This window comes from Epinephelus moara, chromosome 23 (assembly GCF_006386435.1).
Source record: "Epinephelus moara isolate mb chromosome 23, YSFRI_EMoa_1.0, whole genome shotgun sequence".
Lineage (NCBI taxonomy): Eukaryota > Metazoa > Chordata > Actinopteri > Perciformes > Serranidae > Epinephelus > Epinephelus moara.
The window spans coordinates 23,474,158-23,496,475 of NC_065528.1; the positions used below are offsets into that span (position 1 = coordinate 23,474,158).

General features: G+C 43.4%; 1 protein-coding gene across 4 annotated transcripts in view; it reads right to left on the minus strand.

The window, feature by feature from the left end:
* The window catches only part of pcloa (piccolo presynaptic cytomatrix protein a), an 88,472-nt gene extending 66,913 nt beyond the window's left edge, over nucleotides 1-21,559 (minus strand). For 3 of the 4 annotated variants that reach the window (XM_050036721.1, XM_050036720.1, XM_050036724.1), the window contains exons 1-3: nucleotides 21,125-21,559; nucleotides 16,637-17,756; nucleotides 12,245-13,276 (exon numbers count right to left, since the gene is read on the minus strand). In XM_050036721.1, the coding sequence (XP_049892678.1) occupies nucleotides 12,245-13,276; nucleotides 16,637-17,756; nucleotides 21,125-21,336 (2,364 nt within the window). In that variant the 5' untranslated portion in view covers nucleotides 21,337-21,559. The remainder of the gene's footprint in view (nucleotides 1-12,244; nucleotides 13,277-16,636; nucleotides 17,757-21,124) is intronic. The other variant, XM_050036722.1, reaches the window with a different exon arrangement.
* Nucleotides 21,560-22,318: the final 759 nt, after the last annotated feature.

The following is a 22,318-nucleotide window of genomic DNA, read 5'->3' on the forward strand; positions in this document are numbered from 1 at the left end:
CACGGTATGAGATCGCTGCTTGTTCTCGCGATATTTCGGCCGCGTTTTGGAAAGCAGAGCTAAATGGTAAACAAACATGGCACTACACCGGTAAGGTAAGACAACACGTTTACATGTTTTCTATATGTTCTCTGACATTTATCCTAACGATATGAGGCGGTCTTTGTGGAAAAAAAGCCTGTTTAGTGGAGTAACTTTGCACTTGAAGGTTGCCCGTTCACTTATGTTTTAACAGGTCTGACGCTACTAATGCGCCCCGGCTGTATCTAGGCTAACAGCTAACATGCTAACTATTATTTTTATGTCACTTACACTCTATGTATTAACATTATACAGCACCACATAGTCTACATAGTATGTAGGCAGCTAATCAGCCAACCAAGTGTCAGCAACTCAATGCATTAAGGCATGTAGACATGGTGAAGACGACCTGCTGAAGTTCAAACTGAGCATCAGAATGGAGAAGAAAGGTGATTTAAGTGACTTTGAACGTGGCATGGTTGTTGGTGCCTGGGATTTTCAAACACAACCATCTCTAGGGTTTACAGAGGATGGTTCCAAAAAGAGGAAATATCCAGTGAGCAACAGTTCTCTTGGTGAAAATGTNGTCCAACCTTGAAGCAGATGGGCTACAGCAGCAGAAGACCACACCAGGTGCCACTCCTGTCAGCTAACAACAGGAAACTGAGGCTACAGTTCACACAGGCTCACCAAAACTGGACAATAGAAGATTGGAAAAACGTTGCCTGGTCTGACGAGTCTGGATTTCTGCTGCGACATTAAGGCTCTGCCTTGACAGACTCTACAAGATGACAGTGAATATGTCACAGTATGTACAACTGAAGTCCACAAGGGCTCAGTCCGCAAGTCCAGAGGGTGGACTTTTGGATTCAGCCCTTTTTTCAAATCACATAGGCCACACGTCTGGGGCCATATTCACAAACTTTCTGAGAATACTCTTATAGAGTTCCTAACTTAGCCTAAAGGTTAGGAGTCCTAGCTTAGGAGTGATTTAAGAACGTTCTTAGAGCAACTCTGAGCAAAGAAGGAACAGAAACTTTGACCTTAGTGTGGAGGTGTGGTTGACCCCATTGCTAGGGGTGATGCATTCTTTTAACAGGTGTGATTGGTTGTCACAGACATGCCCTTTTATGAGCCTGCAAGGTGTGGACACCCTTTGTGAATATGGCCCCTGGAGTTTAATTGACAGAAAATGTGCACAAAATTTAAAAAGAAAAACTTAATCTAGTAGCAGCAAAGAACATTTCTACGAGCCTAACTGGCCACACAGATTCAATTCAGCCCTTCACAGACCTTAATTAAACCAACACATGCCACATAGAGCTGCTGCTATGCTAAATCTGGTTACAATTCTTGCATCATCACGTTTTTTTTTCTGCCTGACAGTAAATTCTGCCTATAGGTGCTGGTAATGTGACTCAGAGGCGTGACTCATGAGTGCTACGACAAACCACAACAGTCAGGTTGTCATGAATTGCACTGCTTAGGGCAGAGCTGGCCTGCACCCATATCCTTTGTGACACCCCCCCCATCCTCTCGACTCCCGTGTTGGACTCCTCCTCACAGTATTGTCTCTGGTCTCTGCTCTGTTTTGGGCCTGTCCTCCTCCACTACACCCTCACATGTAGTCTGTCTGCGTGTTCACAGCTCTTTCATGTTGTTTCTTCCTACACTGTCGGACAGAAAGTGCATGTTTTCAGCTTGGATAATGCATGTCTGTATTTGTTGATTCCACACCTTTCTATTTGACTGTGAATGAATAAAAAGGGATAGTTTGTGACTTGGATCTTGATCTGTCAATCCAATAAGTGCCTTCCAGCTGCACTCCCTTCACCAGTTTCTGTCCAATAAAGACGAAAGGTGCAACTTTAAACATGGGGGTAGAAAAAAGCTAATCCACTTTCCTCCCAGGTTTTTTAATGCATGGAAATGATTTTTGGAGGTGAAGCCACTTCCTAATCCAGGCTCTGCTGTTGCCCACACCTATTGAATATCAATTTTTCGGGAGAGTGTCAAAGTCAGACACTCCATCCGCAACTTGCTTTTTCAACTCAAATCAGAAGCTCCGCTGTCACTCTAGTAAAGCCTGCGTTCAAGGGGAGATGGAGCAGCAACCATCAGGATGTAAACACAACAGCCTGTGCTAACTAGATGAGGCCGGTGCCAGAAAGTGTGTGCTGTCAAGTGTCTGTGTGTCTCCGCCCGCCTGTCCTTGCCTCTCTGTCTCACCAGGGCTCAGCGCTGGCAAACACGATGTCTTGGCTTTTTTCCCCCCTTCTTCTTGGCGCTGAAGGCTCAGTGGCTAAAACGTGGCCCTCGCTAAGCTTGCAAGCACCAGTAAATTAGAAAGGGGATAATTGGAAATCATTCTGGAGTGAAGCTGGAGGGCGAGCTGTGTAAGAAGGAAGAGAAGAGGCCGTTTGCGATGCCTGAGGACAGTTCGTTTCAATCGTAGCAATTTCTAAAACAATGGTAAACCACTTGTCACGGCTTGAACAACCAGGTCCTGGACCTGGTAAACAGGGCAAAGAAGACGGTACTCATTCACCCTGTGTGTGCAATCACTCAGGCAAAACATGAATATAATATGAACCACAGCATCCATGCTGCCAAATTAACTAAAATACTTCTCCAAAAGACGGGCCAACGCTCTGCACCCACACACACACATACCTTAGTGTCTAAAAATACCATCCATTTCAAGCCTTCCAAGGTGGCCGTGTGGGGGACTCTGTGGGTTGCCTGGTGCAACAGAAATACCCTTTTAGAGGAGGAAATATGAAAGAGGGAACACAAAAGAGCCAGAGAGACAGAGAGAGAGAGAGAGGGGGAGAGGGAGAGATGCCCTGCAGTAGCTTGTGTTCTCCGCTTTGTGGCTCTTTTGTGACTGTGACTATTTTTGTACACTTCAGCCTCCTGGGCAAGCAATGGCAGAGCTGTGAGGCAACTGGACTGTACGGGCCTGATACAGACTAACCTGGATTATACACTGAATGGACTCAAAATACAGTAAAATACCAGATTCATATCACAGCCGGGCTGGATATGCAAGATGAGAACGACGAGGAGAATAAGCGACACCAGGCCAAGGTTTTGAGAGGGCGTATGACAGCCAGATGATACCACAGGCTGTTAGTGCACATGTGTGTATTGTATGTATTACCATAGAGCACGGCTTTATCTGCCAGTGCAGACTCAGGAGGGTTCAGACTGTGGGAGGGTATTGTTATTCTGTGGGCACCACCACAGAATAACAATGAGGGAGGAGGACACAGGAAACACCATGTATTGAGTGGGTGTTAGGACACCGAGCCTCACAGGCGTGAGGATGCGCAAGACGTGGGCATAAAACAAAAACTGCAAGCTAAACACACACCCAACATATTAGATTAACTTTTCATTCACTGAAGAACACAGCGAACCTTAAGTGTAAGAGTTATGGGCCTTAATCCAACCCTCAGAGGGGTACTTTAACAATTTTAAACCAGGTCTGTGTCACCATGGTATGGTGAGTGTATTCAAAGGTCAACATCGTAAAGCCCCCCTGCCTACAGGGTTGGGAACTTCCTGTCTGTGCCATGAACAAAAATCAGCCCAATATCATTTAATAGATTTCAGCCGGTGGACGGTTGGGATATCCGGGAGCTTTGCACGCACTCCCACATTGTGGTGACACAGCAACCCGGTCTCACTCTAAAGTCGTCGAAATCCGGTGCTTGGGCAGTTACTTACGGCGTCAGATACTGATGAAAAAAGGCATCCTTTCACGTCGGCGTGATACGTGGCTGGTTGCTGTTATAGGTAACGCTGCTCGGCGGCATCAGGGGAAAATGTGGCAGGACAAAAACGGAAGTTAAGATGACGAAAGTAGAAGACAATGCATGTAACAAACATAACTTGACATGGCGTCCCAGAACGTCAACAACCAACGCACCCAGGGTACCTTTCATGTCGTATCTGCACGTGGAAAGTCCATGACTAAACGTTGATATGTGACGAGGTCGGAGTGAGAATGTGTTGGACACAGACCTGGTTGAAAATCAGCATAAGATCCCTTTAAAGGTGCTGTATGGGACATTAAGAACATAAATATAGACCATTTAACTGGAGTTGCATTGCTAGGCAACAGCTTGGGTCTATGATTACTTGCTGTCATCTGATGTTATTCACATACACTGCAAAAAATTCCAACAGGAAATATAAAGCACGTATCATCCGGACATTTTAAGACTCCTACGTAGCCTACAGCCCTGTGGTGGCGAGTCGTGTTTTGCCTCCAGCTAATAAACTGACGTCATTGTGACATCGGCCCTAAAAGGGTCTATAGAAGAGTGGTGGAGTGTTGTTACGGAGCCTTGTTAAAATGTTCCTCTGTTTCCTGGTTTTGATGTTTAACAAATCCTGAAGATGAATATGATGTAAATCTTCTAACCTTTACAGCATTCAACGGCTAGGATTCTTTCTTCCCCACAGCCTTACAGTGTTTAATAATTAAGGCCAGAGAGACCATTTGATATATTACAGCAAAGCACAATCTTCTGGTGAGTAAAATACTTTGCCCCTGATAATGTAGTGGTAAATATAAAGGTGAGTGAACTCCCAGTCAAACATTATAGCTCACATTAGGTTAATATTTATGTCAGACTTTGCGAGAACACTGGGCACAGGTGCACTCACCCTTAACTATATCACTGTATCGATGATTGGATTTAAGCTGCAGGGGACATAGGCAGAGATTGCCATTAAGCTTCACAATGGGAAAAAATTCAGCTGTGACTCCAAATATTCCACAGTTTGGTAAGAAAGGTAAGATTTTAATTGGTTCTCCTTGGTGTAGGTGATACAGGATGGATCTTGCGGCCTCCTCTCTTAGCTCAGATCCCCACATTCGTGCTTGTTAGCAAAGTGGTGCCTCTCCCATTTTACGTAAGACTTCCCCGACGAGCACACTCATTACTGATAAGGGCAACATGACATGGAGCCTGAGCTGCAGCAACATCGCCGAGCAGCAGCGCTAGACACACACATCTACAGACTCTCCCTACATCAAAGGCAGCGACAATGAGGAAGGCAAAGGGATAGCACCACTAAGGGAGAGTCTGACACAGAGAAAACACTGTGTTTAAGAGGAGGATAAGCACCGAAAAAACCACTGGTATTAACTGTGTCTCCTCAAGGCCTTATAAAGATTAAAGGATATAGCAAACTAAGACATAAAACTGAAGGAAATGATATAGAGATTCGGGGAAAAATGTGACAGAAAATCAACAGAGGGGAAAAGATAGACAGAGATGGAGAGCTTTATAATAGAAATAAAAAAGAAAGAAATAACCCATGAAGGTGAGTGCTTTTTCTTCCAGGGGACCTATTTCCATGACTCGTATTGATGAGGATTAAACACAGACACTTGAGTCCAGGATCAAGCCTCAATAGAAACGAAAGGCTTCCTGTTGCTTTTAAATCCTTTTAAGTAACAGAGATTACACCTACACACACGCACACGTGTTGACACATATGATATGCATGCACTCTTAACCTTAATTTCAGTGAACATACAGAACTGTGGCTAAATAAAGCCCAAATAACTACACTCTAAAATCATGGTGATCTGAAGTCCAGGAAACTGATTATTTGATTATCTATTGTTAAGTGTACTTAAAATTTAGTTGTATGTACTTAATTTCGTGAAGCTGTTGCAACTTAAAAATGACTAGTGCAATTAACTTGTTCTTTTTAGTTGTGATAAAATCTTAAATTAAGTTGGAGAGAAAGATTTACTATGAGTATTTATGTCGCTGAATAGAGCCCAAATAACTACACAAAAATCTGACAACTTGATCTCACTTAAAAAAGTCTAAGAAAATGATTGCCTCAATAAGGTTAGTAAATATAACCATTAGTTTTAAAGGGCAATTTGGTGTTTTTCAACCTGGACCCCATTTTCACATTTTTGTGTCCAAGTGACTTATAGCAACAACATTTTAAAAAAAAAATTGGTCCAGTTTTTAGTGAGACTGCTGCAACTGGCAGCAGAGAAACAGGCTGCAGTGTTACCACTTGGGGCAATTGTGCATCGTCAATTTACGTCCACTAGGCGTGCTTGTTTTTACACTGATATGTTCACATTGTTGTTGTAAGTGTCTCACAACATAATGAAAAGAATCACTACAGCGATAGACCTTTTGGTAACACTTTCTATGAAGACCACATCTATAATGCACATATAAGTAGCTAACGTTAGCTTACAAGTAGGCTAACCTTGTTTGGGATGGGGATTTTGAGGGCTGCAATAATGTCCGTCCACTTTTTTTTTTTCTTTTTGAAACTAACAATCTTGTAAATAGTGACTCTGCAAGATACCCAGTTTTTGCAAAATCTTATTTTGTGACTAAAAGCTCTCTGACTCATGGCAAATTGTCTTTAGGGTGTCTTTTCAAAGTGGCCTAGCATATGATAGCTATTAATCAATTACGATGCATCATAGATTCTTTTAAATAAATATGAATGAAAATGCTTCACACTTTATTAAACACCAACAATGAAACATTATGATGAAGCATCCATTATTATAGATGCATCAATAAGTACTTCACTTTACTTAACACATACAATAACTTATGATTCCGTAAGGACTGTTATACTATGAATCCTTAATGCAGTTGATTGTGAGTATAAGTATTCATAATGCATTAAAGGCCCAATCAGTCAACCTCTATAATGCATTATAGTGTTACCAACCTTTTTTGTTAAAGAGTGACGTCCTTTGTGTTCAACCAGAAACAGCCTCAAAATTGCCACTGCTAAAGCCACCAGACTCCATGTAAAGAGAGAGTAATTTTATTATCATAAAACACGCCTCATTCAAAGTCCACAAAAACAAAACAAAACCCACAAAAGCTGTCTTGGTTCATCTTTCCACTGCTCCAACAATCACCAACTCTGGTTTGGTTGAATTAAACCCTTGTTTCACCCAGTTAGATGTGAAAATATCCTGGCTCTTTACACACTTAAATTACTGTTTATTTAAATGGAGTCTGGTGGGTTTGGCTATGGTAATTTTGGGGCTGTTTCGGGTCAAACAAAAAGGATCTTACTCTTTACAAGAAAGGTCTATCTGCATTATGTTGTTAGACACTTAAAATAATAATCTGAACCTGTCTGTGGCAAAAACAAGCACTTAAAGTGGACATACACTGAGGGTGCGCAATTGCCCCAACTGATTACATTGCATCCTGTTTCACTGCTGCCAACTGCAGCCCTCTCACTCAATACAGTACCCTTTCAAAAACTTTTGATGCCACTAGTCTCTTAGACACAAACTCTCTGGGAAAACAGAGTCTAGGTTGAAAAATACCAGAGTTACCCTTTAAGTTATGTCTTCTCTATATCTAATTAAGTTAAATTAAAGGGTAGTTTTATTTACTAAATTTTGTCAAACTGTTGCAACTTAAAAATCACCTGTGAAACTCACTTATTCTTATTTAGTGTTAGTAACTTAAACCAAATTAGTCTGACTTACCAGAACAGTTGTGTTCACTCTCTTTTAAGCCTTACAAAATAATCTCCTTAACAAATCTGACTTTGTTTAAGATTTCATCACACTTAAAAAGACCAAGTAAATTTCACTTGTTATTTTTAAACTGCAACAACTTCAAAAAAAAGAAAGAATTAAATACAACTAAAACATCAAGTAAGATCAACTTGTATGATTTTACAGTGTAGTTATCTGGGCTCCTTTTTAGCCATAGTTCTGTCTGTCCATTGAAATACTAAAGGTTGAAGGTGAATGCATATCGTATGTGTCATCACGTGTGCGTGCATAGGCGTAATCTCTGTTCCTTAAAAGGACTTACAGGGCAACAGGAAGCCTGTTATTTCTATCAAGGCTTGATCCTGGACACATATTGTAGTGATGAAAAGTCATTCAAACACGCAACACACCTGCAGTATGCACGCTCACACCAGCCCAGTCTCAGTCTTGCAAATAAAACATACTGCGTAGTTCCCACACACCCACGCACACACACTCTGACCCACTCACATGCGTCAGCAAGTCAACCCCTCCTGACAGCCGACATTGTGACAGCGAATGACACAGAAGCGAGGCACAGTACGTAGGGGGTATATGACTCAACCAAGGTGTTGTGTATGTCTCCTGCAGACGTACTCCACAAGGTGCTGCTTTTTTAAGATTTAACTGTTCAACCGAATCACTGAATTATTAATTGCATTCAGTCCCACGAGTCAAAAATGATTCATCCGTCTTGTACCAATTTGTAGCAACATCAGTCTTAAAAACAAAACTGAGCTGATGGCTCTGGCTTTAAGACGAGATGGTGTTGAAAAGACTAATCTATATCCAATTAGAGCATCAGTGGCTTGGATGCCCATCTCTCCAGTATAATTACATTTTTCTCCATGCTTGGCCTCAATTAAGTGATTGTGCAGTTCAGCTCCTCATTATCCTAGCAAGTGCACGCAATTAAGTGCTGCCGAAAAGGACAAGAATCCGAAAAACTTAAAAGAAATCAAGTCTTTAATAGTGCTGTCACTGTTAACTGCTTCCTGGCAGAGGGTAAGATGAGGAGATCAATACCACTCTCATGTCTGCACGATAAATAAAGCTACAGCCGACAGCTGGTTAGCTTAGCATAGCACAAAAACCGGAAACAGCATACAAGCACTTCTAAAGCTCAATTCGATTTAAATTTTGTTTGCATAATCGTCAGAGGAAGAGAAAGGGACTCTATGCAAAATACAGAGCGTATGAGTTTTCTGGACATGGTTCTCAACATGGAGATGGCTAGAAGCTAACGTTGCTAACTCCATAAACAGCAACAGTGCTAGCAGAGCTCAGGGTGTTAACTGTTGCTACACTTCCGCAACGACCCCGTCCCAGTATCAGCAATAACCTCTGTATGAGTGCAATGCAAAGCAGAGGAAATGAACTAGCCAGTGGGATACACACATGCACTAGGATGCACTTACCACAGCAAACCACCAGGCCTGAGGAAGTGCACCAGGCTTTGAAGCCAGATTTTGTAGTGGCCAAATAGTGGAATTACACCATCACAAACACTTTGTCCCATTGACTTACATGTCAAAAGAGACAACTGTAAATCAGTGAATATATTTTTTAAGCATCACGTCCCCGCAAAAACACTCGTTTCATAATCAGGACTTGATCCATGCCATCCAATAACAACAGAAAGTCTAGAAGAGCCACATGACTAAATCATTTTTCCCGACTGAAGTTGGTAGAGCAGTAAATTGGATGTAGTGTTCTTGGCTGGCAAAAGTCTCTGCTGGGCCTGCTTTCAGTGTGGAAGTAGCGGTGACCTTCCAGGTAGTTTTTATATATGGCAACTGAACTTTTTTGGCCTAACGCACCACTAAGCAAGGAATGAACGGGGCCCCACCTCTAACGCTATATCCAGTTCTCTTTATACTGTACATCCATGCAAACTACAGACAAGCCTGGATTACAACACACAGAGCGGTATCGTGACTTCATTCTCTGCTCAGGACACTAACACTCTACTACTATATCTTTACATAGTAAATAGTGGCTTGTCGCTGTATTCATGCTCTGAATGTCACATACTAAATGTTTAAGGGTGGTTATATGTGAGAAAGTTAGTGCACCATGCCAAGAAATGCCTGCTTTTCCCTCCTTAAAGTGTTTATGCTAAGCTAAGCTAACTAGCTGAAAAGAATACTGAAAAGAAAAAGAATAAGTGCATTTCTAAAAACATTATAGGACTCCTTTGAAAAGTAAACCTGCACTGTACTGACACAAATCTGAGAACTGTAACAGAAAGTAAAGGAAAGTATATATACTTCTCAGGGTGCTTTCAGACCTAGAGTTGGTTCATGTTCTCATGGCAGCATTTACAAGCGGACCAGATCAAATGCTTTGCGTGAAAAAGCTGCTCTTGATTGGTCAGAATTTCCATGCTGGAAAAATCCAGGAAGTAAACCAAACATTGAAGAAGAGTACACTTGCAAGATAAATGTGACACTTTCTAATGTCACAATGGGACAACTACGCAGGTTGATTTTAGCGCTGCTCATCGTGGACTATATTGCTGTCATTGTTCATTTTAGTCAAACCATACAGTTTGAAAACTAGGCGCGGCTCCAACTAGAAAACAATGTTTTGATGCATTGGATGTGCTGAATGTGCATATTAAGGCAGTACAGGAGGAGGTGCACATTAATAATCCTCCAGGACTGTAACATGCTCATGTTTAACCCAAACATTAGCCATGTTTCCATCAGCCTGTTTAGATGCGCATCTAGAAGTATTGCATCGGAAAATTATGATGGAAACGGCAAAATTCGAATTAAAATCCCCTGATTCGCACAAACTAAAATATGCTCGCTTTAGTCGGGTTTTGGTTGATTAGAAAAAATGTTGATTCGCAAAACGGGGGATGGAAACAGTTATGTTTGAATTAAGTCTGACGTAGCGCACCTCTCTCCATGGTGATATCCACACTCCGGGTCAGGAAGGCGGTGATGCATTTGCAAGCTGGTTGCGAACCGCCAGAAAACGTAGAAGAAGAAGAAGAATGCGAGACTTGTTTTGTTTCCAGTTCTGCGGAAAACTTGCGCAAGTTCGTAGTTTTCACCAAAGTCCGTACATTTAATGGAAACAGACAGGATTAGTATTTCTTTTAATGCACATTTCCCAATGATTCGAATCACTTTTGGATGGAAACATAGCTAATGTGTCATGTGACTACAGTTGGTTCGGATCGAGGTCAGAACATGTTCTCACCACAAGCGAACCGCACCAGAGTTCCTTTGTAACCAGGCTGAGACCACCTCTTTAAGAAGGTCTCGGTCTGGTTTTTGGTGCGCACCTGAGTGTGATTGCTGTGTTCACACCTGCTCAAATGAACCTCACTTAGGGGGCAAATGAACTTGAGTTCAACTGAACCGAATAACAGGGCAGGTGTGAAAGCACCCTTAGAGTCAGCAGTCCTTTGCCAAAGAAAAAGTTGATTTCCCCCGAGAATTTAGCACTTCCTGTACATAGATATAGTAGAGTCCACTCCCAGCTTAGTTACAGAAGGCTCTTCAGTGAGACGGAAATACACAGCAGATTACCAAAGACACACTTAAACCATCGGCTGACAAAGCAGGTGACACGTGAAGTCAGGATAGAGCTGCTGGTTGACACGTGATTGTGCCCCAACTCAAGAGGATATGACCAAACACCACACTGTATGTGACCAACGGCTCCAATTAATGTAACCATCCATGTTTAATTCTCAGTAAATGTGTAGGTTATGACTGACTGGCATATAGATAATTTAAAAATGATGCTTCATATGGGATATTAAGTGAGTGTAGCATATGTGAATATGTTTTGCCTGCGTGCTGAGAGACCACTCAACCGAACGCCCTTTTTGGCCTTTATTCCCATAATATACTGATCCTACACCATCGAGCACCATCTGTTCTGTGAAACTCAACGCAGTCTTGTGATGTTGCCTCCATGTGAGACAAAACACCACGGTAACACCAGTAAGCCGGTCCCCCGCACCTCGGGAGATAAACAGGCCAAAAGTGTTTGGTTTCCACGTCATCATTAGACAAGCTAAGACAATAACTCTCATATACACAACCACACATGAGCTAACATACAAGTATCATACCAACCATAGAAGTGTGCATCCAATTCAACAATAACAGAATAGTTAATAGGAAAACATTTGTGCATTCAGATGCAGACGTTGCCACAAACACATATAGTGTACACACACATGCTGAGTATTCGGTTTCAGAGTCAAGTGTCAATTGTTTGAAGTGCTCTTTGATGATGAGACGTCCATTTAAACAACCTAATTTATCTCTCTGGCCGACCTCCCCACTAAACAAAGCTTAACAGTAATGAGAGTGGCGTTTTAAAATGCAGCATAACTGACCACATCCATTCATTCAGTGGTCAGACGTGTGCAGATGTCATGATTGCAGTCTAAACGAATGTACTCAGTAAAACTAATAACGTGATATCCTCCTTTCAGTTGCCAGATGCTAGTGGGGAAGAACGCAGAGCTGAAACTCCTGATGGTATCTTTACAGTGACCTATTTCAATGAAACATCTAGAGGATGTTTGCGTTCTATTTATACACGACAGATTGCATAAATTACTGGTAGGTGCAGTGTGTTGAAAGGCGAAGCTGCGGGGCTTAAGAGAACTGTAGTTCTTACCTCTCCTAAATGGGGAGTAGGATTAAATCCACAAAGATTGCAAACTGTCTTCTTGCACTCGGTGCAGAAGCTGTAGTTGGGCGTGTCTGCTGATCCAACGTTCAGTTCCACATTACAGAGAGGGCAGCTTTCCTTGGTGACTGAGGCCGGGGCAGGTGGAGGTGGAGGTGTGGCCCGTGGCGCCTTCTCTTCCTGCTCCACAGAAATGCCTCTGAGGGGTTTCTTGGACTTTGCAGGTGGCGTGTCAGGAGCAGAGTCCGAATCAGGAGGAGACCCAGGAGCAGAGAAGGGGGAGTCAGGTGGTGAGCCAGGGCCAGAATCCGGAGGGGAACCTGGTCCGGAGTCCGGTGGTGACCCCGGTGGAGAGTCCGGTGCCTTCTCCTCCTCTCCTGTGACAAGGTTAGTGGCTGAACTCAAGAGTGACGATCCGAAGCTGAACATCGTTGAGGCAGCTGCGGGAGGTTTTGCTGTTTCCGTCAACCCTCCAAAACCTCCGAACAACTTCCCAGCCACCGACTCCTCCTGCTTTGGCGCGGCCTGCGCTTGAGGCTTTGACGATTCCATCAAACCGCCAAACCCGCCAAACAGCTTCCCTGTAACAGACTCGGCAGCTTGTGAAGCAGCTGCGGGAGGTTTGGCTGCGTCTGTCAAGCCTCCCAAACTGATACCTCCCAAGCCCCCAAAAAAGCTGGACTCCTGTTTGGGTTTAGCTGGAGACTGCTGGGGACTGGACTTTGGCTGAATGGGGCGGCCCGTCTTGGGGTCAATCTTAGGGGATCCTCCCATTGAAGAGCTGGGGGAAAGCGGCCCAGGGGAGGTAGTGCCTGGGGATTTCTGCCTGGGTGTGGTTGGTGGCGTCAACCCTTGGTCGCTGGTACTCTGCTGCTTTATCAGCAGCTTGCCAGGCTTGCCAGATGCCTGTCTCTGGGGCGAGGGTGGGGCTGAGCCTTGCTTGGGCTTTGTCATGCCAGGGGGATCCATACCTCCCATCGCTCGCTGCATCTGGCAGTTCAGACACAGCCACTCTTTACCCTGTGCATGGAACAAAAGATGGGTTAGATTTGACTGGAACAAATCTCCACACTGTTATGAGCGCAGACATCAATAGTACGTGTAATTACAGTATATACACAGGCAAGCGTAACCAATTAAACCTCTAAAATAACCATTTTCTTTTTGCTCAGCGTAAAATAAAGACAAATTTAGAGACATGTCCACTAATTAGTGTTTCAAATGATGTAGAATTTCCCGAGCTAAATGCCTCTTACAACATGAGAGAATCAAATCTGGCAGCGGTTACATAAATACTAATCATAACGATATTTAATGTTTGTTTTTAACCGAATTAGAATAAAAAACTGTCATTGCTTCACATAATTGGTTCAGTTCAGCAGTAAGTCTGTTACATTTTCAGCAGAAAGGCAAATACTCTTCATGTATCAATGATGTTTGCTCTTTGTTCGTGGGTACTGTAAATATTAGACCATCATAAACAGTTGCATTTCATTGTCTCTGTTCTGACCGTACAAACACCTGTTCCCAAAAAAGGCCTGGCTTCACCACAGTGCTCTTTGTTTACAGGGTATCTCAGTTTCCACTGTGTGCAAACCACAGTGTTTAAAAGGGCCAATGTTGACAATCTGATCACTATCAAGAACAGAACAATGCGTCGGTTTTTTGTGTGTAATGGTGCTTATTGCATGTCAAGTAAACACAGATGAGGTCAATTCACCCAACCTAACACGTCCACTACAGTACAGCATACTGTAACTGCTAACAGAGTTATATTTGTAGATTATTCTGACCAGCTTTGATCTGCACAATACTAAATCCGAAGGAGAGGCTGAAACAGAAGGAACCAGTCATTCTGCTGCGCTGTAATCACGGCCCACCAGCGTTTTTACCGTCCATGTGTGACGGAGTGTCCTCACTGGCTGGCACAGTATCTTCCTGTGGCCATGACATGAGTCACCTTGATCAACATTCCCTGGGCCCATATGGTCCCTCTGTTCCTCAAATCATGTGCCACTCTTATGAGGTGCACTCACTTCGCCAGGCTCAGAGAACAGGCTGTTGTTGAATTCAATGATATCTTTTGTAAATCTACTTGTTTTATTCAACATGCCAAACTAATTTCCACTGCTTGCGTCACAGTTACGTCACAGCAGTTGCATGCGCATACTGGTGGCAGAAAACAGTGGATATCGGACAGAAACGGTCGACATACCCGGAATAAAAAGGTCTTCTTGTGCCATTGGATGTCAGAACAGGAATACAGAATAAGATAACTTTCATTTTAATAGAAAACCATCGCAGAGGACGCCACAGTAACAAATAAAGTTTTGTCTCCAGTTAATTATAATATCGATATTCAGGCTATAATCGTTGCCGGATACTCCATAGAGGAGTGTGTGTTTGGTTTACATGAACAGAATTAGTGATTGTAAAAATTTGCATTTGTCAAGCATGGATTTGGCATATTGTCTTTGGTTAGAACTTGTGGAGATGCTCGCGCTATCTGCTTATTAATTCCTTGATCATAACAGAATAGTGTAACTTGTATTACTGCTCATTTTACAAAGTACACCACAAGAAACATGTTATTTTTTAGATTCTAAAATGGACGATGAATCGTGGAGCCTTGTTTCTAGCTGTCAGCAATCAACTATGTCTAGTGCACTAACTACATTAGATACATCGCTAATGTTAGCATGCCTTTCACTTTCTCTGCCTGGATGCAGATGGGAACCGATCTAAATGCATATTATAGGCAATAAGCTAACATAAACAAAGGTGTTTTCTTGCGAATGTGCAGTGGTGTTAATTGATTCAAAACACACCTAAAACACACATTAAACACACATAAAACATGGCTTTATAGAGACAGTTTCAAACACAAGTACACAAATCAGCTTCACTATAACTCACAGCATTCACAGACAAACACTTGTCTTTATCTGGACACATTTTCCCCACAAATACAACATGCTAATTTTTTTAGCACAAGCCTATGGCATTTTACATTGTATAAATTAGCCTAGCGGCTAGTGGACTTTGCTCTACTCATATGAAGCCAGGGACAACAGCAACATGTAACAAAGGTAATGTTACAAATTCGGCTCCATTACAACTCACAAGGTTCACTGACAAAACAACTGTCATACTAAACACGTTTTCAAAAAAATATATAACATGCTAACGTTATTAGCACAAGCCTTTGGCATACTACATGTTTTAATTAGCCTAGCAACTAGCGGAGATTTCCTCTGCTCATATGAAGCCAGGTCAAATCACACATAAGAATTAAAAAGCTATTTTGTGGAGGCTTTATTGTCTTCAAAATTTATTGTTTCCTAAATAAAAGCTTCGTTTCCACGGTGGGAAATGGTTTCAGCTTACAAAAACAAAAAGAGGTCTGCGTCACTGTGACGTGTAGTTACATTTCTGAGGAGGTGCACGTCAGGCTATGGCGTAGGGTATGGTGTAGGCTCTACGCTGATGCAGAGCCTACGCCGTAGGTACGGCATCGATCCAATGCAGAAGTATAAATTCCGCCTTAATAAGCAGACAGTGTTAGCTAGTTAGCGTGTTAGCACATGATAAGTTGTGCTTCCACATTAAATCATTTAACATGGGGAAATCTCCACAACTATTTATCAAGGATATCAATACATTCCGACAAACCTGAGTTTTTACAATTCTTTCACCACGTAAATAATTAAAATAGGCTGAAAACACACTCCTCTACTGAGCATTGAGCAGCCGTGATTATAGCCTAAATATCAAAATTCTAATTATTAACTGGAGACAAAGCTTTTTTTTTCCCACTACACGCAGATCATAAACTCATGGATATAAAAACGAGTCAGTGCAACCGGTTAAGAAATATAAACATTATAGTGCCTTTTATGTTTTATTTGGCGCTCACGCCAACATCCCTATGGTCCTGTTCAACCACCAGTTTGGCTCCGTCCACAAAATATGTCATCACTGTTTACAAACACAAAAAGGGAGAGAATTTACTCTCATTGTCACAAAATAATTTTGAGATGTTAATCAACCTGTAACTTTTTGTGAAGGAAAACTACATTTTAATCAGAATATTGGAGTAAATAAGCTTTGAGGATTATATTTTTGCAGTGTTTGAGCAAACTTTGATATTTTACACACAGAGAATTGAATAACGTGTGACCTTAGGGCAGTGTCAGCAGTGGACCCGGATTTTGTTTGACCATTGAATATTTAGCATTTAGAGAACTGACAGCTCCTGATAGAAAACGCAACATCAGTGGAGGTCATTTCAGGAACTTACTGAAGAAATGCTAAACAGTTTTGAAACTTTGAAAAGAAACCTAAAACAAAGGAACAAAAAGAAAAAGATCAGTGTCTTACCGCTGAGTCTGGGGGGCTGAACCCACAGAGGCTGCAGACCTGGTTCTTACACTCCGTGCAGTTACTGTAATTAGGTGGATCCTTAGACCCAGTGTTCAGCTGGGTGGTCTTACACAGCGGACAGAGTCCACCTCCAGGCTTTCCAGCCCCCTGCTGACCAGGAGGCCCTGAGCTCTTAGCTGGCTCTCCAGGATGAGCCCCAGGGCCTGGTGGCCCTTGCTGTTTGGGTCCAGGCTTCCCAGGTCCTTGTTGAGGGGGTCCACCTGTTTGCTGTGGAGGGCCACCCTGTCTGGCGCCTTGACCTTGTGGTCCTTGACCTGGTTTGGGGGCCTGTTGGCCTGGAGGTCCCTGGCCTGGTTTGGGGGCCTGTTGGCCTGGAGGTCCCTGGCCTGGTTTGGGGGCCTGTTGGTCTGGAGGTCCTTGGCCTGGTGGACCCTGACCTTGCCTGGGGGCCTGCCCAGGGGGTCCTTGGCCAGGAGGACCCTGGCCAGGTTTGGGCCCCTGGCCTGGTGGTCCCTGACCCTGCCTGGGTCCCTGCCCAGGGGGTCCTTGGCCAGGAGGTCCTTGCCCTGGCTTTGGCCCCTGTCCTGGATGGCCCTGACCTTGCCTGGGTCCCTGCCCAGGAGGTCCTTGCCCTTGCTTTGGCCCTTGTCCAGGGGGGCCCTGACCCTGTTTCTGAGGTCCTCCTTGTTGAGGTCCCTTTGGACCTGGCCCTTGCTGCGGGCCTTTGCCTGGTGGCTTTCCTCCCTGCTTGGCCTCAGGTGGTGCATCTCCCTCCTCCTCGTCCCCAAATAGTCCAAACTTGGGGATGTTGACATTATCACCCATGGACGATATGGAGGAGGAGACAGATGAGGTCATAGACGACACAGCACTGAGGGGGTTGGCCCCGCTGAGGAAGCTGGAGCCAAACATGCCGGACGACTTGGCCTCTGGGTCTTTAGGCTCCTGCCGGAATCTGGATTCAAAAAGGCTGAGGGACGAGGGGCTGCGGCCCGGGGCGGCCTTGCCAGGTGGACCCTGATTGAAGGCGTCTACAGTGCGACTCTTACTGAGACCTGAAGGGCCCCTGGAGGCCCCTACCTGCTGGGAACGCTGATGTGTATCAGATTCAGACGGTCTGGAAAAGAGAAAAACAGAGAGAGTATTTGTTAGCAGTGCTTGTATTGATTTGTGTTTACTTTGGCGATGTGTGAAAATCTTAGAAGCCAAGTCCACACCAACTCTCAGCTGATTCACTGCCAAAATAAAAACAACACACCTGACTGCTCATTAAAGTTTAACACCAAAATATACTTTAGTTCCTTTACCTTATCCCTTAATGTGTCACTGTAATTTGCTCGGTGAATTATTCACAGAACTGGAAGACTCAAAAAACAAACACTCATGCTGTCTGAAATAACACCAACATTAACAAACTATCAGTATATATATTCTGTCCTCACTGGTTTCCTTCTCAAGTGTCTACAGAAACTTCAGTTGGTCCAGTATTCAGCCGCCAATATCATTACCAGAACCCCCTCCATAGATCATATCACTCCTGTTCTCCAGAAATTTCACTGAGATACTGCTTCTCACCTTTACAGCCCTTAATAATCAAGTCCCTCTTACCTGTCTGAACTCCTTCATATCTAAGTACAATGGAGCATACCGTAAGTTCAGACAGGACACAATGTCAAGCTCAGCTCACATCCCAGCTACATCAGCTGATCTCAAATAGTCCAATCAACTGATGGAGCAGCTGACTGATGGAAGGGAGTCAGCTAATAGATCACATGATTCCTTTCTATGCAACCAATTGGCAAATCTGCAACCCGCCTCCACCCCAGCCCCTCTTTTTCATGCTGTGCCTGACTTATCGAGGTCATTTCTGTTTGTCATTGATGCTGCTCTGTTCTGTTCCTGGGGGTCTTTGCTGCTGCTGTCCACATGACAGGGCAGGGAGGTTTGCTTTCTTTGCCTTAGGCTGTCCATGTAGGCGCATGGAAGGGCAGGGAGGTGTGATTTCTCTGCCTTAGGCTTTCCACTTAGGCTTGTAGAAGAGGCTTTATGCGTAGACCTAGGAAAGGCAGAGGCCCCAGAACAGAGCCATACCACCAAATATAATACTGCAAATGGAAAGTTTTCTTTGACCAAAGTGGTCCTGACTGAACCGCAGTTTTTGGCATTTCCTGCACTGGCTTCATTTTACAGCCTCTGATGATGCTGCTTGCCTGGACCATTTCATTTTATTTAAAGCTATATTTATCATTAATTGTAAAATGTTCATCTTGATACAGGCCACAGGCAGGCCTCCACAAAAACAAACCAAACAAAACATAAAATATGCCTTGACAAAAGGGCAATTTGGACATCAAGGAGCAAAGGTGCAGCCTCACTCTCTGCACGTGCCCGTTTTACACATTTCATGTCATAAAATCTCAGAGACAAACATTAATTTAAGGTTTTTGTCAGTTCGGTGCACACGTCTTCTTCACACTGCGTACTGGTGCCTTTTGTATTTGTGCTGCTGTGTACTTGTATGGAAGTGCACATGGAAGGGCAGACATGTGTGCTCTCTCTGCCCTTTCTCTGCAGGCGTGTGGAAGGGCAGAGGTGTGCTCTCTCAACCTTAGGCTTTCCACGTAGGTTTAAGGTGGAGAGGCCCCTGAACAGAGCCATACCCCCAAATATAATACTGCAAATGGACATAAAGTTTTCTTTGACTAAAGTGTTCCTGACTGACGTGAATTTCTGGCATGGAGCTTTTATTTTCCTGTTGTAGAGTGACTGAATAACAGACAGCTACTTGACAGAGACAGCAAATTAGCTCGACAACATGGCCAGACTCAAGTACGATGCTGAATATATTGAACTGTCTGGACCTTGAACTAATGACTGAGGAGAAATCTGGACCAGTTGGGAACCACTGGCTCAGGATGTTGGTTTTTTTTACCTCCTCTTCCTCTACTGTAGCTTCATTGTGCTAAATTAAGACCACACAACTAGTTCTTTGTTAATCCCAGGCCCTCTCAACACATCAGTGCACACAGAATGTGTAGCTCGCAGCCCTGGGGTAAAGCTGACAGGAAAGTGAATACCGCTGAATGACAGAGTGTAGATCACTGAGATAGAAAAGGGAAGCGCTCGCCTCCACCGGGGTAAGTGGAGACATCTTTGTTAGCTCAGGCTGCGAGGCGACGTACACAACCTACACACACTGCTTCACACAAAGTCCACGGGATCCTCAGAGAAATGCATCGACGCACTAATGGGCTGATGTTTTGTTATCGTACGATGATATGCAACATACACACCAAGTGGTTGCAAAGTCCCTGGTGCTTCTAAATCACATTACCAGGCTGTAAAGTTGATGCTGTAATGAAAACAGCATTTGATTTTATTTATTTATTTATTTTTTTGACTTTGAATGGTGAGAGCAGAGCAAACAGTCGGAGTAGTGCTCGCTGTTGCAATGCCAGCCACCGGCCAATGCACTGCAGCGTGTTTTTCAGCACCACAGTGGGTTTCAGCACCGTGGACAGCGACCAGGCTGCCTCAGCAGCACCAGATGCAAAAAACCAAACACACAAAAACAAGCATGAAGCAGCAGGAGGGAAGCCTGGGAGTGATGACATTAACTGCTGTGCTATTTATAGACATATTAATATTGATGCACCCCACCCCCCCATCTTTAGCTCAGATATAAATAACACCCCCCCCCCTCAATTTGGAGCCAATTAGCAGCACTGCATCTGATGTGATTTCTATCACACATCGAGGAATATTCCACTCCTATATGAGTAACATTTACAGCATTATATTGTTTTCAGTGTCAGCTCTCCTTCCACAACACTGTGTGCCGATTAAAATCCAATCCATGCCACATTCAGAGGTCTAATTGGCGACATTAGAGAGCACACACACACACAGCTGGGAGAGGTGGCGGATTTGTTTAGCTGGGTGTTCAAGCGTCGCTCAGATGGAAGAAGAGAGAGGGGAAAAAAACACTGGGCACGACAGATTTTCTTACCCAGCAGGCATTTCGATATTTTCGCACAAATAGCTACTGGAGGTGTGTCTCTTTACTCTCTGATCTCACACTGAGGGACACACCAAGGAGCCAAAGCATCTCAATCAGACTCATTTCACACATTAAGCATTAGAATATTATATATAATATGTCGACAGTTTAATAGAGGCTGCAGATAATATCAAGCTGCACATTATCAGCCATTTTACAGCTGTATTAAAGGAGATTTTTGTTGTAATGCAGATGATCAGATGTTAATGATAATCCATTTCACTGAGCTCTAAGAATAGATTTCTTGGTGCGGGCTGGGAGGATCAAAAATGGGCGTGAACGCGCGCTCAGCCTCCTTACAGCATCTTCCCAAATGATGCTCCACACATCACAACACATCCTCTCCGTCACGTATCACAGCCGTGTCAGTGAGGGTATTTTAGGTGCAAATTAAAAAAGGAAAAATGCTGGATATGAAGCCCTGCCTTCGTGCAGCTGCTGCGCCTCCGGGCTGCCTGCCTTGCGCCCTTGACATCGCGGCGGAGAGCTGCCTCTTCTGCTCCTCGCTGAGTTCACTCAGGCTGACCGGAGTCCCGTCGGAGACCCGGACGAAGCCGCCCTTCCCGTCCGGTGCCAGCCCCTCCGGCAGCCCAGACGGCGGCCCTTCGCCTCCTTCCAGGCTCGCTTCGTTCCCCATGATCGACCCCTCCCGTCCCCCTGTGTTCGGATCAATGTACGATCCGAGCCCCCTCTCCGGTGCTTTTATGTCCACAGACGGTGTCCCTCGGTGTCTCGGAGCATCTCAGATCACGTGTGGGCTTTATTTTTCAGTGGTTACTTCCCTTCCCTGTGCTGGGTCTCCATTTCCCTCCTTTCTCCTTGTTTTTCTGTGTCGCGCATCTCTGCAGCTGTACACCACAGTTACCACAGTTTTCCGTGAGGGGGGTCTCTGTCTTACTACTGCTCACAGGCGCACAGGGTGGCTTCCGGTTGGCTTTACAAAATAAAATCCCAATTCACCAGCATTGATGTGGGTATTCAACCCTGTTTCTCCTGTTGTATTTAAAAAAAAAAAAATAGGCCTAAATAATATATATAAAATTACAAATTGGCAAAAACGATTTAGTCATTTCAGTTTAAGTCATTTTGCTTAGCAAGAAAGTTTTTGTCATTGCTATGTCTTTCTTTTTGCTATATTTTCTTCATTTGTTGTACAACTGAAATTGTTTTCACATTATTATTCTTTTTATAACTTTTTAAATAAAAATCCGGGTCTTGCATACCCCCTGTAATAAGTGTATTCAATAATTTCAAATTTATAAACAACATAATAATCTAGAAAATAAAATAAATTGAATTAAAATAAAATGAAATAAATAAATAAATACTATTGCTCACAGTCACAGAGGGTGGTTACTGGTAGATTTTATAAAAAGAAAAAAGAAAAAAAGAAAAGTAAAATTCCTATTAACAGGCATTAATTTAAAACGTAGTACTTGGCCAGTATTGAAAATTTGAAATTAAAAGTTACAAATTTATCGATTTATTTGTTGTACTATTGAATTTATTTTTACATTATTTTTGTAACTTTTAAATAAAAATCTGGAACTCACATATCCCCTGTAATGAATGTATTCAATAAAGCTGAATTTATAAATAAAATACAATAAAATAATAAA